General features: G+C 44.2%; 1 protein-coding gene across 12 annotated transcripts in view; it reads left to right on the top strand.

The window, feature by feature from the left end:
* herc1 (HECT and RLD domain containing E3 ubiquitin protein ligase family member 1) overlaps positions 1-14,775 on the top strand; it is a 108,291-nt gene that overhangs the window by 24,500 nt on the left and 69,016 nt on the right. For 8 of the 12 annotated variants that reach the window (XM_075467246.1, XM_075467238.1, XM_075467273.1 and 5 more), the window contains 10 exons: positions 508-660; positions 2,441-2,573; positions 2,730-2,921; positions 5,245-5,469; positions 5,560-5,748; positions 5,836-5,950; positions 6,050-6,170; positions 6,270-6,441; positions 10,791-11,139; positions 13,790-13,910. In XM_075467246.1, coding sequence (XP_075323361.1) covers positions 508-660; positions 2,441-2,573; positions 2,730-2,921; positions 5,245-5,469; positions 5,560-5,748; positions 5,836-5,950; positions 6,050-6,170; positions 6,270-6,441; positions 10,791-11,139; positions 13,790-13,910 — 1,770 coding nt within the window. The remainder of the gene's footprint in view (positions 1-507; positions 661-2,440; positions 2,574-2,729; positions 2,922-5,244; positions 5,470-5,559; positions 5,749-5,835; positions 5,951-6,049; positions 6,171-6,269; positions 6,442-10,790; positions 11,140-13,789; positions 13,911-14,775) is intronic. The other 4 variants (XM_075467264.1, XM_075467230.1, XM_075467291.1 and 1 more) reach the window with 2 other exon arrangements.

The raw sequence follows: 14,775 nt of genomic DNA, 5'->3' as shown, positions 1-14,775 counted from the left end.
GAAAACATTCCATACTTTCCAAAACTTGTCAAGTTTGTTCTTTGTTGAGTAGCTTATCTTTTCTAAAGCAACATAAAAGGTCAATCCCCTTAACTATTGTGAATGTTAATCTTTTTATTGATCATATAAGTATCAAAATAAACAATTTGTCTGTGTAGACCATGCAGACCGATGTTAAAATGCTAGTATGGGATGTCATACAGCTTCATGTCAAAAGAGGCGAACTATCCCTTTAAATCTAAAGAAGTGTACTTAAATATAATCCAGGATTATTTAAACTTTGTCAGATCTTTTAAAGTAAAATACAGAAATCATTTCATATGCTTGTTGACTGTAATAACATATAAAACGGCCTCACTTTGCTCCAGGTGTCAGATCCATCCTCAGCTGCTTCATTTCTTTGTAAATCGTACAATTACACCAATTTGTTGTGAGTGTTGTGGTTAATGAATGAGCTCTGAGCACACACGCTGGATCATATGGGCTTTATGTGTTTGTGCTGTGCAGGACCAGGCGTTCGGGGAGCTGGAGAAGAACAGCGACAAGCTGCAGCAGGGCACGTCGTCGTCCGACAGCAGCCAGCCGGCCCACCTGCACCAGCTCCTCTGCTCCCTGCAGAAGCAGCTGCTGGCCTACTGCCACATCAACGCTGTCACCGAGGTCTCTGTGCACACTCCTCTGTTTGCTCTCCAGGTTTAATCACGGGGAAATAGTGTTTACACATTCAAGGATGGACAGCGGAGGCTGGTTACACGGTGTTTTATTTAACCTTTGAGATTTAAAATGAGCTTTTTACTAGAATGTTCTGCAGTTACACAACAGCACACACACACACATTTTCTCAGAAAATTCATGTCAGCCCAGCTCCCTTCTGCACCTGATTCTGAACTCATGGAGTGGCTTATTTAAGCTGTTTTCCCAGCGGTCCGTCCCAGCTCTGCTGATTTATAGAAACACAATAACTTCCTGTACTTTTCTGAAGGATGCATGTAAGACGAGAGCCGACTCAGAATAGTTTGGCAGATAGAAATGTGCCAGTTTGTTGAGTCTGAGAGGAAGCCGACCAGCTGCAGCCGTGTGGGGGGGGGGGGGTTTAAGGTCTGTGGCAGACCGGCTCCAGTGTTGGCTCGCTGGATGAAAATCAGAGCTGCGGCAGAGGGTACAGAGCAGGACAAAAGGAGGAAACTTAATCAGTCACTCAGAGGGGACATTTGTACTGCATCAGGAGAGGGAATTTATTCAAATACAGATGGAAATTAGTCAAATAAGATCACCTTTACTAGGGCTGGGCGAGTTAACTCGTTATTATTTAACGCCGATAAATATTTTATCGCGCAATAACGCAGGGTTTTATTATTTATCTTATTATTGTAAAAGTCTGTCGCTCACAGGCTTTTATTCTGTAAAAGTCTGCTGCTGTCTGCTGTGGAACAGGAAAAGAAAGTAATCGGCGGATCCACCAAACATGGAGAAGGGTACGGAACTTTTACTCGGCCATTTTCATTTTAAAGTTCTTCCAGACGGCGGAGTCGACAGAACCAAAGTCATCTGTAAACTCTGCCAAGTTGAATTGTCTTCTCAGCGTAGTAGTTCCAGTCTAAAATATCACTTAAAGGCAAAACACACAACTGATAGCAGCAAGTCATTCAAGGAAACAGACAGTGGAGCGAGGCTTCTACATAAAAACTACAGAAAGATGCTGATGTTAAAAGTGTGTTTGCACAACAAATGTTATGGCACTTTCATTCATATGGCAGCACATTTAAAATAAAGCTAAATGCTAAAAGCTATACACTACTTTTGAATAAATGTTTGGATTCTGCGTACAAATGCGATTAATCGTGATTAATCAGGGAAATCATGCGATTAATTAGATTAAACATTTGAATCGTTGCCCAGCCCTAATCTTCACTATGAACTGTATTATTGGTCCCAGGATGGATCCCAGCATGGTGCATAAACAGCACAGAAAACTTATTTTTTCAAGAGATAAAAGATAATCTCTGCCCTGGATTGGTTACATTTGCACTCAGGTTTCTGGTTAGATTCGGTAACTTATGTCCTCTGAAGTGTGTCGCTCCACCCCATCAGAGCTCCATGGAGTCAAAACCAGGAAGTTCGCTTCATCTATGTTGACGTAAAACCTGTCCAGGTTGCACATTTCTGTGGTGTTTTGTGTGTTTTCATTTGTGACTTAAGCTTTGAAACCGTCAACATTTCACGTTTAGGGTCATTTCAAAAGTACCTCATCCCTACCGGAGCCTCTTTGGGGCTGATGTTTCTCCCCTGGAACTCTTCAGTTCCTGGTTTCTGTGGTGGAAACCGGGGCTTTGAGCAGAGGACCCAGATGTTGATCAGTGAAGTGTAGTCGTTTCCCTCGCTGATCTGACTTCAGCTCAGAAAATAACACGAATAACCCGATAATCTGTGTCTGTTCCAGAACTCGAGCAGCGTGGCTCTGCTTCACAAACACCTGCAGCTCCTGCTGCCTCACGCCACGGATATCTTCTCCCGCTCGGCTGCCTTGATAAAGGAGAGCTCCTGGAATGGAAGCATCCGAGAGAAGCTGCAAGGTGAAGAGGATTGATACTCTTAATGCAGCGTTTCCTATGTTAAAAGTTGTAGATTATTAACAAGTTTTCGAATATTTAGTTTTATTTGTGTTTTTTTAACAGAAGCTTTAATTCCAAAACTCTAAACATTGATATTTATGATTTTCTCTTCTCCAGATGTGATCTACGTGTCGGCAGCTGGCAGCATGCTGTGTCAGATCGTCAACGCGCTGCTGCTGCTTCCGGTTTCCGTGGCGAGGCCTCTGCTGAGCCACCTGCTGGACCTGCTGCCGCCTCTGGACCGCCTGAACCGGCTGCTGCCCGCCGCCTCCCCCCTGGAGGACCAGGAGCTGCAGTGGCCTCTGCACGGTGAGCAGGAAACCAGCGACTTTCCTTTTCCATACGAGTTGCAGCACAGGCCTGCGGTCTGCGTTTGCACCGTTCTTCCCAGAATCCACTCTGGTTTCTTCTTATCACAACATTCTGTCACAATGGAGTTCAAAGATGACGTTTAAATGTAAACTCTGCTTGGTCAGCACTGTAAAAAGGTCTTATTACTTGTGTAAGTGCACTTTAAGGATCTGCAGAGTTCCAAAGTCCAGTTGCAGCTTTTGTTTCGGTTTGGCTGTGAGGGATTTAGTGTGAGCTACATACTCAAACTGCAATCTTCTGGTAGAAATCCGGCACCATGATCAGAATATAACATACTACACGAACAATTAAACATCTAGATCTTTGTTATCATGTTGAAAATTATCTTAAAATCCGGAAATGTTAGCCTGAAAAGTCTAGAAAATATGGACAAAGAAGAAGCATCTGGTTTGTACAGTCGACCAATCAGCTGGCCCAGGCCTTCAGACTGACTTTTTTCACTGGGAGGGCTGTAGCCCCCCCAACTGAAAATTTTAGGGGGCGCACACCGTAAATCAATATACTGACCAAATATTCACATTTCTACTCATTTTCACTGTATTATTCATACCTTTGAAGATCGAGCTGGCTTTTTGAATTTGGTGAAGGGTCGTTCCTCCTTAAATTTCAACATCATTCCTGCCTCATCTGCGCTGTGATTTACAGCCGGCAGTGGCGTTGCTTTTTCATTGGTTAACATGTCTCGGCGTACTCTATGCTTGAGGCTCACATTGTGTTTCACCAGTGTGTCACGTTTAAGCTGCGAAATAAATGCCTGCGCTGTCGGCAAACTTCGTGTTCCCCGCAGTTCTGTGGTAGCGACTGTTCATGGAGTTTAGGCCTCCTTACGATACGTCAACCAGCTGAATTCTCGCAGCCACTCTTCACGAAAATTTTGGGTTCACAAACATCTGACTCTGAATCATCATCATCATCATCATCTTCATCCAACTGTGACACTGTAGACTGGGGCCCTGGCGCACTAGCCGCAGGTCTGAAGAGCGAGTCAATAGTTGGCTTGCTCATTTCGAACGCACTCAGGTTGTGATGTGAAATCTTTCTCTTTCACCTTCCACAGATGTTTGTAAATGCGATTAACTGTTGGACCCCCCCCCCCCCCCCCCCCCCCCCCACACACACACACACACACACACATTAACCACTTACAGTATCCTTCTTACGGATTCAAATTTACTGGTTGTGCATGCGCGAGCAGATGTGAAATTCAGTCGCGCAACCTCATATTGTGATTGCGAAATGCGACCATTTGGTCGCAGTCTGGAGCCCTGTGGCCTATCAGGGCAGGAGGCGGGCCTTAAAGTGAATTCAAACAGACGGAGGAATAATGTGTTTTTAACTTTCAAATTTGGCCTCTTTTATATCAACATGTTTGTGAGTCCTCACCAGGTCAGAGACGAATGTTATGTGGGACTCTGGTTCTGGAGTCAGATTACTCAGTTAACAGCATTTCCCTTTAGCTTTTCTGACAAAGAACAGACCTCTGATTAGTCGGGTGATTTGATCGGCTGCTGTGTTGTCAAATCAAAGCAAGGACCCCAGAATTTAATCACCCCCTGAAAGTTAAAGGCTGTGTTCGAAACCGCATACTACATACTACATACTTCCATACTGCATACTCATCGATCAGAAGTATGCAGAGCGTTTACCCACAATGCATTTCGCTCCTGCCCAAGCTGAAATCAGCCGGCCTGAAGCTGATTTCGCTTAAGCTCTAAACTCTGTAAACTTTAGCAACATTTGAAACATTTTCAGGTGAGAAAGTAGTCGTTTAGATCCCCAACGTGTTGAAAACCTGACAAAATACCGGCTATTTACAATTTTGTGCCGACGAATTCGGCGCTACTAAAGCTAGCCGCAGTGAGCAACGCACTTCCGGTTATTTTCACAAAATAAAATACCCGTTGCCTTTTATCATAGGGAAAGCCATTACCATACAATTGGTGCTTTTGTTTTGAAAACAGGAAGTGAACCTACCCTCGTTGTAGCTAGCTTGAAACTGCCGTTTTGACAGGAAATGACAATCGGCGACGTCACGTTACGTTGCATCTTGGGTAGTTTGAGTATGAGTAGTAACCTCATGATGCATACTCAACATTTCAGAGAATCTAGTATGCATCCGGGAACTTCTCGCTTACTTAAACTCGCTTATTAACTCAAGAAGTTAGTATGAGTAGTAGGAGAAGCGGTTTCGAACACAGCCAATGAGACGCAGAACCTTCCTGCCGCCCGTGTTCAGAACCGACCTTTTCTCCCCGTCCAGGCACGTCGGACTTTGCGGAGCCGGCCTCGGGGATGTCCCTGCCGCCGGCGGCGCTCTCCTGGGTGTGGCTCGTGGACCTGGAGAGGACCGTTGCCCTGCTGGTGGGCCGCTGCCTCGGTGGGATGCTGCAGGGGGCTTCGACCTCGCTGGAGGAGCAGGATACCGGCTACTGGCTCAAAACGCCGCTCTTCAGCAACGGCCTGGAGATGGACATCCCGCAGCTGGGTACGGCGTGCACGCCTCACTGTACGGCTGTTGGTGAGAGCTGTGTTCCCTTTCTGAACTGATGAACGTCTGCTCCCCTGTGCCCCCCAGACACCTGCATCAGCTCCTTACTGGAGGCGGCGCTGTCCGGGAACGAAGAGCAGAAGCCCTTCGACAGCACTCTGCGTCCTGATCTGAGCGTCCTGGTGGATTTGGCTCTGGGCTCCTCTAAAGAACCGGCCAACAGCCTCTGGATCAACATGCAGGACTATGCCATGAGCAAAGGTCTGCCTTTAGACCGTGCGTATGACAGAGTTGGTGCCCGTGTGCTGTTATTAGCCCTGAAAGGCGGCGTGCAGACTGACCTCGCTGTGTTTTCTGTTGCAGACTGGGACAACGCGTCTCTCAGTAATGAGTCGCTGTTGGACACCGTGTCCAGGTTTGTGTTGGCGGCCTTGCTGAAGCACACCGGACTGCTGGGCCAAGCCTGCGGGGAGGGAAGGTGAAGCAACCGGATCAAAACATTTCACTTGATTTGAATGATTTCTGTTTCATCCTACATTAAACATCACATTGGATTTTTTTTTCATTTCCCAATCAGGTACCAGCCTTCGAAGTCGCTGGCCGAAGTCTATCGGAACGTTTATAAAGTACGAAACCGCCTGCTGGCCTGTAAGAATATGGATTTCATCCAGACGAGGTCTTCCTCACGCGAGAGGAGGGTGAGTGAGCAAAGCTGCACAATTTTTTCTTTTTGTATCTGCTGCCTTTTGCTTAAGTTTCTGAGCAACAAATGTTGACTTTTGGTTTCTGCGGGTCAGATTTCAGACAATCAGGACTCTCTGGACATGGACCCTCAGGAGCACTCGTTCACTCGCACCATCGACGAAGAGGCGGAGCTCGAAGAGAGAGCCGACCGCGAGAGAGAAGAGGGGCATCAGGAGCAAGACGATGAAGAGGAAGACAGGGAGCATGAAGTAATGACAGCTGGAAGTAAGTACACCTGCTGGCAGATGCTTCCTGTTTGTAAATCTGTTGCTACTCTGAGCAGAACTAAATAAAAGCCATTTTATTCCTGCTTGCTTTGTTTACAGCTCTGATTTGACTTTAGTCATAAAACAATGAAAAAGAATGCTTGGCATAGTCACCCGTATGCTTTCTGTGTTGGTTTTACCAAACCTTTCTGCACAGAACACACTCAGTGGGGTTACATGGCACTGAAAGGATCGGATTATTGGCTAAATTACAATCAGACTGAGTTATTAAGTGCATGTAGACACCTTAATCTGACTAAGAATTGGATCGGATGGGATTCAGACCCCGAGATAACTGGGTTGAAAGTCACTCTAAACCTGCTTGTAGACGCTGAAGCACGTGGTGAATCAGACTTTGCGTTCTGCGCATGCTCCAGATGTTTTCCCGGGGTCGTGACCCGGAAGTCAAAGGAGACGATTAGGGGTGCAACGGATCAAAAAACTCACGGATCGGATCATTTTTCGGATCAGCAAAAAAAAAAAAAAAAAAAAAAAAGACTAATAAACATGTTTTGTCTTTTTGTTTATCAACACTTTTAAATTATTAATTAGTTTCTCCAATCTAATTAAATAAAAATAAAAAACGACCGCTCAGTCAATGGCACGTACCCATAGGAAAAATACACACACATCACACAACCTGACTATCGACTGCTAACAACCATGATCAGTAACCCACACAAACCCAGACACATAATGGCTCGGCGGCCAGCAATCGGATAAACCAACGAAGTGAATCAATCCTGTGAAAGAATGAAAACAAGTGAATGAAACCTGCACTCACCCATTATGAAGTTAACTCTGCCAGCCCCATAATCTTGCCCCTGCTCAGCCAACTCCTTGACGTCGGGTATGGTTGGTATCGTTACGGCGGCTAGCATTAGCAACGAGGCTGCTAGGCTTGCTAAATCGGTAAGCATTAGGCCTGATTCTTACTCGGCGCAACCGCGCAACTGTTCTGGCTCGAGAACCATTAATGACGTCATCGAAAGCGCCAGCCCCTTCACAGTTCCTTCAGCTCATAAGCACAGTTTGCGCCGAGTATGTGTCACATTTGCAGTTCTCTCCAGACCAGCGAGCGTCACTGTTGAGGAAACAAGCTGAAAAGCACACGAAGAAAGCATACACAATGCCACCTGTGGTGTCACGCCAGCAGAGGCTGGCACATCTGATGCGGAATGAATTTACTCTGGGTGTAGAACTGTATATGTATCTCAGAGCTCAGCGACTGCGGCAAAAACAGAAGAGATGGTGGGATGTTCGTCCTTTGCAACAAGACGAACTTTGCCAAACGTTGTCCCAGTGTAGCTTCATAGACGTGTCGTACAGATGTTTGTAGAGGCGGCACCCTCTCGGTCACCGCGGTCTCTGCAGTGTTCATTTTTTCTTTTTCTTGGTCAGCTGTTTCCGGTTGAGCGCGCGCGAAGTCAGAAAAAAAGTTGTGTGCGCGCCCTTGCGACGCGCGGGGATTTTTTTAGCTTGCGACGGGGGGCGTGGCGGAATTTTGGGTCATGTGACCGTTTGCGCCATTTGCGACCAGCTAGTAAGAATGGGTCAAAGCGAGGTTGCGCCGAGTAAGAATCAGGCTTTAGGCTACTGAAGAAAGCTAGTCTTTTTAGCTACGTTATATATTATCATCTTTCTTCTCGGCTATAACCTTTGTTTACGGCCACTGGCCCTAACCTGACGCGCTAGCTGTCAAATCCCCGGAAGTTTTCACCGGAAGTACTGGCGCACACACAAAAGCTCTCTCCAGACATATCTTTCTTTCATTCCGCCCAGATGAAATTTAATGCCACTCTTTGAAAATCGCGTGTCGGAATGGTGGTATGTTGAAAAGAAAAAATCATACCGCCATTCCGACAAAAAGAAAAAATGAAATTCGGAATGACGGGACGTTTCATTTCTTAAAAAAAATGTCACCATTCCGACAATTGAACGTGAATGTCGGTATGTCGGAATGGCAGCATGTACCCGTTTAAAGCCCTTTTTTTGCACAACTGAATATGGCCTCATGTCTGCACCTATAAACACACCGATAGCGTTTGTGATCGCTTTTTAGCCCGGTCGGATTGTGAAGGGAGGGGCTGCTTAAATGCCGCGGTGATGAGCGGTCGTTGAGCCGCTTTTGGTTTCACTCCTGTCAGTGAAACACCGGGGTGATGTCGCTGCAAATGCGGACTTTCACCCAGAGCGTGGAAAGTGGCTCTGTCCCTGGAACTAGCAGGAAGGGTAACGGCTGTATGAGGACTGAACATAGATAGATAGATAGATAGATAGATAAATAGATAGATACTTTATTAATGCCGAGGGAAATTTAAGGATCCAGTAGCTTGAACAGACACAGAATACATGCGCACAATTTTTTTTTATTTTTCATAAATCAATCCGCGGATCATGTGTGTGCCGAACCGAAATAATTGATCCGAACGGATCACAGATCAATGATGATCCGTTGCACCACTAGAGACGATATTCCTGTTGTTGTTGCCGTCAGAAAGAAACAAACAACGCGATGGAGAACGCTCCGTTGGGCATCGAGTTTGTGCAACAAGCAGCTCATCACAGACCAAATGTAGAGGGACGTAGCTTCATCTGGCTCTGCGTTCTCCATCTTTCTCCAATGCCTGAGTTTGTTGTTGTTGTTGGTGGTGAAGAGGTCAACAGGAAGTGGCTCTATTAGCAACAGCTGGAATGGGTACAGCGCCACCTATCATACCGGGGTATGACACGCTTTGTGCCTCTGATCCCATTCATTCACCGCCAGATATCCAAGGAGAATTACCCTTGCTCAGCTCAGTCTGATTGTAATTTAGCCAATAATCCGATCCTTTCGGTGCCATGTGACCCCACTGACAGAAATTGAACAAATGATTTGCCCCCGTTAGCATCATTTCATTCTGCGCTCTCATGGTGTTCTCACCTAATATGGGTCTGATTGCAAAGAATTCTGTCCCAGTTGATGTTTTACACCCAAACACAACGGACCGTTGGTCATTTGGTTGCAGCTTTGGATCCATAATGTACAGCGGGATGCAGAAAAACTAAAAAGTTACAGAAACTGATGTTGTAGCTCATCAATGACATATCCCAGACCTAATAATCCCCCATAGAATATTCCACTTTGCACTGCATACATCGAAAATATAGCAGTATTTGTGTGGGTGTTTAAACAGAAATTGATGTTTACCTCATATACACTGGTATTTAAAGGGTTATTTTTTTTTAAATAATTGAAAACTTGGTGGTTATGTTCTGAACTGAAGTGGAAGAAAAGATTTATGAAAAAAATATTAACATAGGATGTTTTTAGGTCGTTTTAAAAGGGGACAAAAATGTCCATTTTCAGAAATGAAGGATTAAGGAAAAATATTAACATGTTTTCTTTTTTTTTTTTTTTTAAATCAGACATAGCTAAAAAATTAAAAATCCCTAAAAATCAATGTTGTTGCTGATCATTGACTTATCCCGGACCATAATTATCCCCGCTCAACAATTCCACTTTGCATTCTATATATTGAAAATATAGCAGTTTTATTTTTTTATTTATTTATTTATTTATTTTTTTTTTTTTTTACAGAAATTGGCGTTTACATCGTATAAACCAGTATTTAAAGGGTGAAATTTTTTAAAACAATTGAAAACTTGGTAGTTATGATCAGAACTGAAGTGGAATAAAAGATCTACGGAAAAAAGGGGAAAAAAATATTAACGTATGATGTTTTTAGGTCGTTTTAAAAGGGGACAAAAATTTCCATTTTCAGAAAATGAGGTGTTTTTTTTTTTTTTTTAAATCGGGCATAAAATTTTTTTTTAAAATCCCTAAAAATCAATGTTGTTGCTAATCATTGACCTATCCCAGACCATAATTATCCCTACTCAATAATTCCACTCTGCATTCCATATTTTGAAAATACTGGCACCAAAAGGCTTCAAATTTGGGCTAAAAAGTTCAAATTGGCATCTAAAGGGTTAATTTTTTGAAAATAATTGAAAACTTGGCGGTTATGATTAGAACTGAAGTGGAATAAAAGATTTATTTTAAAAAAGTGGATTTTTTTTTTTTTTTAATATATGATGTTTTTAGGTAGTTTTAAAAGTGTGAAATTAGAGGAGAAAATACACCCCAAGTGGAGAAAAATGTCCCCTATCAGGGATTAGTGTTAAAGGAGCTGATCAGCAGATTTAGATCTCCTGTAAAGTGTGTTGCCTTCGCTTTAAGCTGCCTGGCTGCCGCTCGTCCTCTAACCCGGCATCTTATGTGTGTTGTGTTTGTGTGTGTGTGTGTGTGCTTGGCGCACAACGCAGAAATATTTCAATGTTTCCTCTCAGCGCGGGAGGTGGCTCGCAGTCGGGACCGGGAGCGAGCCAGCAGCAGCACCGGACTGGGTTCTGGGTCGGCCTCCCGGAGCGGAGGAGGAGGAGGCGGCGGCGCAGAAGAGGACGCCATTCTGTCCCAGGAGGGGAGGAGGGGCAGCGCAGGCCTCACGGAGGGCCAGGACCTGTACACCGCAGCCTGCAACTCTGTGATCCACCGCTGCGCCCTGCTGGTGCTCGGCGTCAGCCCCGTTCTGGGCGAGCTGAGCAAGCAGAACCAGGAGGAGGGTCAGACCCAGTCAGCGACGGGGACGCAGGAGTGTCTGAGCTTCATGACCAGGTCAGAGCAGAGAGACTCCCTTAGTTACAGACGGACTTTCACACGTTAGAAAGTCTGAGAGCAAAGCGCTCTGCTGGGAAAATATCCAACTGTGAGATCTGTCATTAAAGGGATAGTTCGCCTCTTTTTACATGGAGCTGTATGACATCCCATACTAGCTGTAACTGCCCTTGTCTCCAGTTTATTTTCTGTATCTGCACTTTATTATTTAGTTTATTCTCTATCGTTTGTTTACAGGTGGACGGAACTTATTATTTGTTCCTCCGAGTGTGTTTCGGCTGAGCGTTTTTTTTTTTGCGACGCACCGTCACAAACCACCGCGGAAGCATTATAATTTCTGTCTGTTGTGGTTTTGGAATATCGAATAAAGAAGCAGAAATAGATAGAAGATAAAAGAAAAGACGGAGGATTCCAAAGACATTTAGCACCTTTTGTGATAAGCAGCAATGAGGTTGGTTAGCTGTTGTTCACATTTATCTGCAGTGAAGGTGTAATTTGTAATTTTTTTTGAGTCATTCAAGCAAGCTGTAAAGTGTTTAGCTTAATCTATGCTATGTTATGACGAAAGATGTATGAGACATATTTTTTGTTCATTTATATTTTCTTTCTTTTACCCAGTTCTCACGGGTCGACCATCAATAAAGCCCAGTGTTTTGATAAAGAATATCTTGCCTCATGCCTATCACTGGAGGAGCTAGCCTAGCAACATCATTTCTGAACATCTTCTTACCCCCTGCTGCGTCCTGTGAGCAGAGTTCCAGCCTCGTTTTGGTGTTGATGAAGGTAGTCCGGCTAGTTGGCTGGGGTTTTAAAAATAAAGCGTTTTGCTTCTCAAAACAATATGCGTTCAAAAGAGTAATACATTTGCATCACAAAATGGTTCTCCAGGAAAAAGTCAGACCTCACAATCTCTTGGCCCTATTTTCTCTCACTTCGTATCACTGCCTGCTGTGCAGACCGAGCAGTAAACACCGTAACAGGCACGGCTGTCGGCAGGCGGCAGCAGGCAGTGATACGAAGGGAGAGAATATAGGGCCAAGCGATTGTGAGGTCTGACTTTTTCCTGGAGAACCATTTTGTGATGCAAATGTATTACTCTGTTGAACGCATATTGTTTTGAGAAGCAAAACACTTTATGTTTTAAACCCCAGCCAACTAGCCGGACTACCTTCATCAACGCCAAAACGAGGCTGGAACTCTGCTCACAGGACGCAGCAGGGGGTAAGAAGATGTTCAGAAATGATGTTGCTGATATGGGATGTCATACAGCTTCATGTCAAAAGAGGCGAACTGTCCCTTTAAGAGTTTTTATGTGAGGAGAAGAATCTTAAATTCCATTCTGAATTTAACCAATGAAGAGAAGCTAAAACTGGAGAAATGTGATCCCTGCTGTTCGATCTCATCAGAACCGAGAGTTTCTGAGTCTGATCCAACAGATTCATTTCTGTGGAACTGCTGATTGTTGCAGGTTTTGAGTCTCTTTGAAATATTCTCACCTTTAAGACAGCCAGCGCCACGATAAGATCGCCTCTTTAATGAAATGGTGCCAGTTAGCTTACATTTATCATATCTGGTTTACCAGTTAGCTAGCTGCTGTGTGAGCACATTTTGATGTAATGGTTGCTTGTAGAACTTTCACACCAAATATCACATATATCTACCTCATAACATCTTCAAAACGAACTTTAATTAGAAATGTGAGGCTTCGACAGTGTAGAGTTATAGAAATCATCTGTGCACGTGATGGAGGAATGCATGGAGCACCTAAACAGCCCTGCAGTAAGTAGTGTGATATGTGTCTGAATAGCTTAGATACTCGACTGTATTTGGATCAGATCTGAATATTTTAGCCAAGATTTTGCCACAATACATGTTTTTTTTTACCAACTGTATTTAGGTTCCTAACTTTTAAATTTTGAAAATTTCCAGTTTGTTCCCATAAATTCCTTTTATTTCCTTTTAATTCACATGAAAATTTTTGTAATTTTGCAGTCCTGTTGTAAAGATTCCTCCCTGTTGTACTCGAGGAAAAGCAGGAAGCTGTGTCTGAAAATGAAACCAGCTCTGTTATGTGGAACTGGTTTGGCCTTTTCATCCAAACAACAGTTATTTGCAAAGTTTGCACAGTCACCTAAACAAACAGCATCCTGAACAAACATGCCCAGAGAAAAACGGGAGCTTTAGACCCAAACAAACCGCTTTAACACAAGCGTTCGATTTAAAAAGCATGAGAATTCAAATTCAAAAAAACTTTATTTGTCCCTGAGTTGCACATAGAGCAGCAAACAAGGCAACAATGTAAACGCTGAAACGACTGTAAACAAGGACAAGAAAATAGTCCTAATAATGTTAAAAAGCTAAAATATTGGAACCAGGAAACACAATAATGCCTAATTGCTAACTTCTGAAATACTACAGTGCCGGGGAGCAGCATGATGGGTGATAAAGGAGAGATAAGGTGCAGTAAAGATTAGCCATGCAGAGCCTGAGGGACATACAGTCGTGGGTAAAGAGCAAGTGAAGAGTGCATTATGGGTGTTTAGAGTTTCCTCCTCTGACTTCTGCAGCCGGCGGCCTGATGGGAGCCACTCAAACTTTGGGAACAATGTTTCATTGATGAAAGTGACCTAAAAGTGTGTTTGTGTTGCAGGAGCGAGAGTCTGAGTGCAGAGAGCCGCTCGGTGCAGAGCAGCCCGAGCTACAGACTGATGAAGTCCAGGAGTGAGTCTGACCTCTCCCAGCCCGAGTCGGACGAAGAGGGCTACAGCTTGGTAAAGCACCTTCATGTTTCATCCCGTTTCCTCCCGTTATTCCCACCGTTTCCTCCCATTTCCTCCTTTTTCTTCCCCTTCCCGTTTTTCCTCCTGTTTCCTCCCATTTCATCCCGTTTCATCCCGTTTCCTCGTGTTTCTTCCCGTTTCCTCATGTTTCCTCCCGTTTTTCCCATCGTTTCCTCCCGTTTCTTCCTATTTCCAGTTTTTTCTTCCCGTTTTTCTTCCCATTTCTTCCCATTTTTCTTCCCATTTCTTCCTTTTTTCCTCCCGTTTCTTCCTATTTCCTCTGTTTTTCTTCCCATTTTTCTTCCCATTTTTCCTCCTGTTTCCTCCCATTTCATCCCGTTTCCTCATGTTTCCTCCCGTTTTTCCCACCGTTTCTTCCTATTTCCTGCTTTTTCTTCCCGTTTTTCTTCCCATTTTTCTTCCCATTTCTTCCCATTTTTCCTCCCGTTTCCTCCCATTTCTTCCTTTTTTCCTCTCGTTTCTTCCTTTTTTCCTCCCATTTCTTCCTTTTTTCCTCCCGTTTCTTTCCGTTTCTTCCCATTTTTCCTCCTTTTTCTTCCCGTTTCTTCCCATTTCCTCCCGTTTTTCCTCCTGTTTTTCTTCCCGTTTCTTCCCATTTTTCCTCCCGTTTCTTCCCATTTTTCTTCCCGTTTCTTCCCATTTTTCCTCCCGTTTCTTCCCATTTTTCCTCCCGTTTCTTCCCATTTTTCCTCCCGTTTCTTCCCGTTTTTCTTCCCATTTCTTCCTTTTTTCCTCCTGTTTTTCTTCCCGTTTCCTCCCTTTTCCTCCCGTTTTTCCTCCTGTTTCACTATGCTCGGTGTGCGACATGAAAAGCAACTTCATGCTTGCTTTCTGT

This window comes from Odontesthes bonariensis, chromosome 1 (assembly GCF_027942865.1).
Source record: "Odontesthes bonariensis isolate fOdoBon6 chromosome 1, fOdoBon6.hap1, whole genome shotgun sequence".
NCBI classification, from domain to species: Eukaryota; Metazoa; Chordata; class Actinopteri; order Atheriniformes; family Atherinopsidae; genus Odontesthes; species Odontesthes bonariensis.
Note: the sequence above shows the minus strand (reverse complement) of the source record. Positions and strands in the feature narration are given on the sequence as shown.